Source organism: Dendrobium catenatum, unplaced genomic scaffold (genome assembly GCF_001605985.2).
Source record: "Dendrobium catenatum unplaced genomic scaffold, ASM160598v2 fragScaff_scaffold_1199, whole genome shotgun sequence".
NCBI lineage: Eukaryota > Viridiplantae > Streptophyta > Magnoliopsida > Asparagales > Orchidaceae > Dendrobium > Dendrobium catenatum.
The window spans coordinates 999,057-1,004,486 of NW_021319661.1; the positions used below are offsets into that span (position 1 = coordinate 999,057).

The 5,430-nt window shown below is 37.7% G+C and overlaps 1 protein-coding gene across 1 annotated transcript; it reads left to right on the plus strand.

The window, feature by feature from the left end:
- The first annotated feature begins 2,255 nt into the window (after positions 1–2,255).
- Positions 2,256–3,508, plus strand: LOC110092882 (protein ENHANCED DISEASE RESISTANCE 2-like). The gene has a single exon (XM_020817575.2). The coding sequence runs from the start codon at positions 2,355–2,357 to the stop codon at positions 3,261–3,263; it is 909 nt and encodes a 302-aa protein (XP_020673234.1). The 5' UTR covers positions 2,256–2,354; the 3' UTR covers positions 3,264–3,508.
- The last annotated feature ends 1,922 nt before the right edge of the window (positions 3,509–5,430 follow it).

Below are 5,430 nucleotides of genomic sequence, written 5' to 3' on the forward strand. Positions count from 1 at the left end.
AGTCCACCATTATTCATGAGCTTCAGGCTTTGATACCAATTGATATATTGGATCGATGAAAGAAATGATTTGCTAGAAGGAACACATAAAAATCGGGGAACAAACACAAGCTTAAGGCTCCAAAAGATATAATATTATTTATCTCTCGTTACGTCTAATCTTAGCTATTTATAAAACAAAAAAATATATATATTTAAAAAATTAAAGGTACGCTAGACCTAAGCTTTATTATAACTAAGATATTCTAACTAACAAATTTAATGAACGGGTAAAAAATGTTGACCCAAATCTGAACCTCTGCTAACCTAGATAAGTTGAACCTGACTTGATAACCTATTTTGATTTTTTTTTTTTAAATTTGTTATATATAAAGTTTAGGTTAATTATTTAAAAACTAGAAGATTATACCATTATTCAAAATAATTCAGCGAAAAATTTTAAACAAGTCACTTTTAGACCAAAATCCCATTTCCCGACCCATCCAAATTATACTCATTTAATAAACGAGTCGAAATTTCAGACCCGAAATCAACCATAAATATATGAAACGGGACCCATACCATTTCACTTGATTCCCATTTCTATACTTTTAACATTTAAAATAAGCAGCAATCATTCGAAGACCGATTTCATTTGATTCCCTAACCTAATATGAATATTAAAATATGGCACAATTTTGAATTTGGCAATTTAATATAATTTCTCAAGCTCCAATAATTTTTTGTTATTATAAATTATTAAAGATTGGTATGAACAACAATCAAGCATAGAGATTATACTTTGCCAGATATTAAACAGTTTATTAAAGTAATTAATAATATGTCTCTTTATGAAAGCAAGAAAGCTGGCTGGACTATGGCATAATGCCAGCTCTATTCCACCTAGATTTTAACGGTTTGTATTCTTATAATAAGTTGTTTTCTTTTCCGCGTACCTTTTATTTTATTTTATTTTTTTTTGGGACCGGGAGTATCAGCCTTCGGCCACTAATCTCTCCGATCGACCTAGCGGACAACCCACCCCATACTCATCCGGGCCAACACTTAAGGCTTTGCATGAATTGCCATGGGATTCGAACTCGGGACCTGGCCTATGGCCAGCCAGCTCTTCACCACCAAGACAACCCGTGGTGGGTTTCCGTGTACCTTTAAACGAGAGATTATTAGGTGCGGAGTGCGAACGGGACCCGTCTGCACAAGTATTGTTCGGTGCTAGGTACTTGAACTCGGTACCGCTGGGTACCGCTATGTACTCAGTATTTATACGAACGGTGCGCACTCCGCACCTAATAATTTTCCCCTTTAAACACATAAGCCTCTGTGATGCTAATGCGTTATTGACTTATTATTGTGTTGTAATCAGGATATTCTTTGAAGCTTGTGCTGCAAGGGAGTGGTAATTTTGGTATAAAGTGTAGTTTTAAGGTTTTATTTGGGATATGATTTTATTTTTTTAAATAATTTTTTAATTTAAAAATTTTTAGTTCAAAAATTTTTAATACTAAATAGATAATCATGTATTTGATATCGTTCTACCATTTCATTATAATCTATAATTATAAGCAGAGCAACATGCCGTCTTAGATTTTTTTTTTTTCAATATTTATCTTGCAAGATCTCACGAGCTGCATGGGGACGGTATCGTCGTCCATTTGCCTTAGAGCATTGACGTAAGTGACCGAGAGATTGTCTTCAATAGCAGTCCACGCTCCCTTTTTTAGTCCTTCCTTCGAACAACGCAATCTCCTTCCGATTATCTTTCTCCCTCTCGCTCTCCCTTGCATTCCTTCTTTGATTTGATTTTATTTAATTGTTGTTATTTCTCTATGAAATTAGGTTGTATCGATCAATTAATGTATATTGTTGACTAATGCCTCAATTCTATCCGTAGAGCTCGTCAGAAAGTCTTCCCTAATTTGAGATTCTGAGGTCTTATCCCTAATTTTTTTTTTTCAATATAGATGTACAATATTACAGCATTGTATATATATTACAGCATCAGAGTATTGTACACTTGTGCATTGCAGAGAGTCATAGGGAGGCAAAAATATGCTATATGGAAATGCATTTGGAGAACAATTAATAAGGAAACTATTCTAAAATTTCCAAAGTTAAAAAAATTTAGGTTTAAACAATAATGACATAATTTTGTATTACATACGGACCTCTTTGTAAACATTTTTTGTTTTTGTGTAATTACGCTGATTTAGTAGGTTTTTAAGCAATTTAGAGGGTCAAATAAGAAAAGCGGCGATTGCTCCTAAAGTCTTACACCGCAGCTCTATCCGGTCTCAGCTGCTGCTCAGAGATAGCAAAATCCCCTTTCCTTCGCCTGTAAGACTTACGGCGGCAGCAATGTGCCCGACGAAACACAAGCCCTCGTTGAAGTCCCCGTCGGATTCCGACGGCGAGTCCTCCTACGACTGGCGGCAGGAGGTCATCGACGGAGGATCCCTCCGCCGGGTGGACCTCCACGACGGATCCAACGGCTGGGCCTCCCCTCCCGGAGACCTCTTCTCCCTTCGTGGTCTCGACTACTTCTCCCGACGCAAGAAGATTCCATCCGGCAACTGGCTCCTCCTCCCCGCTGGCGTTGACTGGCTCCGATCCCCTCATCGCCTTGACAACGTCCTGGGCCGACCTGACAACCGTGTTTCCGCTGCCCTTCGCCGCGCTCAGTCTCTTGGAAAATTCCTCAAATCCTTCGTCTTTGCCGTCAATCTGCAGGTTCCCGGCCACGATTGCCACTCCGCCGTCTTCTACTTTGCCACAGACGATCCGATACCTACCGGATCACTGCTCCACCGTTTCATCCACGGTGACGACGCCTTCCGCAACTCCCGATTCAAGATTGTGAATCGCATAGTTAAGGGGCCTTGGATCGTTAAAGCGGCAGTGGGAAACTACTCGGCTTGTCTTTTGGGGAAGGCTCTGGTCTGTAATTACCATAAGGGGGAGAACTATCTGGAAATTGATGTGGATATTGGGAGTTCAGCTATTGCCAGTGCGATACTGAAGTTGGCGCTTGGGTTTGTGACGGCGGTGACTATTGACATGGGATTTGTGATAGAGGCACAGGCGGAGGACGAGCTACCTGAAAAGTTGATTGGTGCTGTTAGGATAGCGCAAATGGAGATGTCAGCGGCGGCATATGTGGAGCCAGCAAAAGGGAGGGTGGGGGCTACGGCAACGTCGGCGATAGAGCAGAGAAGGGGAGGACCAGTAAGAATTGAGCAGGAGAGGGATGAGGAGGCGGAAGGTTAGGACAAAATTTTCCCCCTTTTTATCATTTCTCCTGATTTGTATCTCCACTTCTTTTTTTTGGACGAAAAAATGCCAGTTTTTCTTCTTTTTGGGGTTCTTACAAAGGAATCGGCTGGGAAAAAGAAAGAAAAACAGTTTTTTAGGGTTCACAGGGGATGCTGATAATGATATTTGCAATGTTACATGTTATATTAAAATGCTTACCCTTCTTTCAATGGAAATAAAAAAGAATTACCTTCATCAGTCGTGTGGACGGCTTATCTGATCATCTTTTCTTTCCAGAAAATATTTCCTTCAGCAGCTTGATAGTTGGTGAGAAGAAATGGATTGATTTTGTTTGTAAAAATATTTTTATACCTTTTTCCTTACAGTGAGCAGAAAACAAATCTTATCCAACTTCAATGAACACTGCTGCTATTCGATTGACCCAAATAATGGTAACTCAGGTCTTTGGTCGAGCTAAATCAACTTCTGCCAGCTTAAGTTGCAAGGCCAAATAGTTGAAATAGTCTGGTTAAAAATTTGTTTAGCTTTGTGAGGAGGGGTGATTAAGAAGTGAGACAGTGAAAGGAATTACTTCTGAGAACTACATCTTGAATGAAATATAATTTATGGAAACATGTCCTTTTAGCCAGATGCAAATGTTATAATTTATCCATTGTACATTTACAGTGATTTAAAAAACAATATAGCTAATTTTGCTCTAAGAATTCTCGATCCATAGATCATACTTGGTTAGGTTAGAAAAGCAATTAGTGTTTCTTGACAATGATAAAAAATGTAATGACAAAACCTCAGAAAATAAAGAAATCAAATTAGGATTAATTCTTTCTTTATCAATACCAACCAAGAACATCCATCGCTTTTAAAATATGAATTGAAGCAGCATTTTAAATTTAATTTTTTAAATGAATACTAACGAATCAAATTCATCATATTGGTTATCTTTTGGTCACCAATGACTTGTTGGAGTATACAGTATTGTGTAGTGGCTCTTTTTGGGTCATTTTTATGACATAATCTTAGAGAAAATTAGTGTAACATCCTTGTGAATTGGCTTGAACACCTCTTGGTTGTTTAATTTGGTTATATCACGCAGCGTTTTGCATCCAAATTTTGTTGAAGAAGCATTGTATTTGTTCAGAATAAGATAGTGATAACGAGAAAACATTATGACTTGCACTGTATGATGAAGTGTATTTTTGTTCTTGTTCAAGGCATACATAGCTCCCCTTTTAAGAACTCAACTGAGCACATTCCTGTTGAAAACAAATAAGGGAGAAAGCTACTAAGTTAGTGATGGTAGTACTTAACTATTTTCTGAGAACTAGAAAGTACTTGTTTTCATGTATTTGACAAAAGCAATTATCCTTGAAAATGTGTCCATACAAATATGTTAGTTTTGTGTGGAATCTGATTGTGTCGATAAATTAGATTGCACTATTGTCTCCTAAATACTGTCAATTGAGCTCGTCGGGAGGCAATGCTCCTCCTGCCTGAATTTATTTATTTTTTGGGTACAAGTGTCAGAACACTGTATGCTCGAGCACTATAGTGCTCCAGGATCCAGGTTTATGCTGTAAGGTAGAGAGAGTACTGTGGTGCTCCAAACCCTAGCACCATATCACTGCATAGTTGACTAAGAGATGTTGCTAAGTTCACTGTTTGTTCAGTCTCAATTCAATTGTTGTTTATATATAGGCAAGCTTATTACTCATCGAGCTTTGTTGAACAAACCCCAGGCTTACCCTTGTTACCTAAGATAATGTGCTTCTGTGGTCGCATTCCCAAGAAATTTATGCAAAATTTTTTTATCCAGTTTCCCAATTATGCGTGCCTCACAATTATGGCTGGCGATTTCTGCTTAATAATCAATTTTTAACGATTCTCTGAAGTATAATAGACATACAATTCATGAAGTCACATGCCTAGATACAAACGGTTACCCACCATCAATTAATGAAATATAAATTAAATTGATAAGATAACTGGTGTTCCAATCTCCACATAAGCAGCAATTCGACTAATGGTGGAGAATTTTGTAGAGAGGTTTTTTTAGAATATTTGGGTCAATTAAGTCAAATTTGAGAAACACTGCATAAAATTTAATTTCTACAATTAGAAAATAGCAAAAGTTCTTCATCTCTCTTCCTACCAAATTGCATAA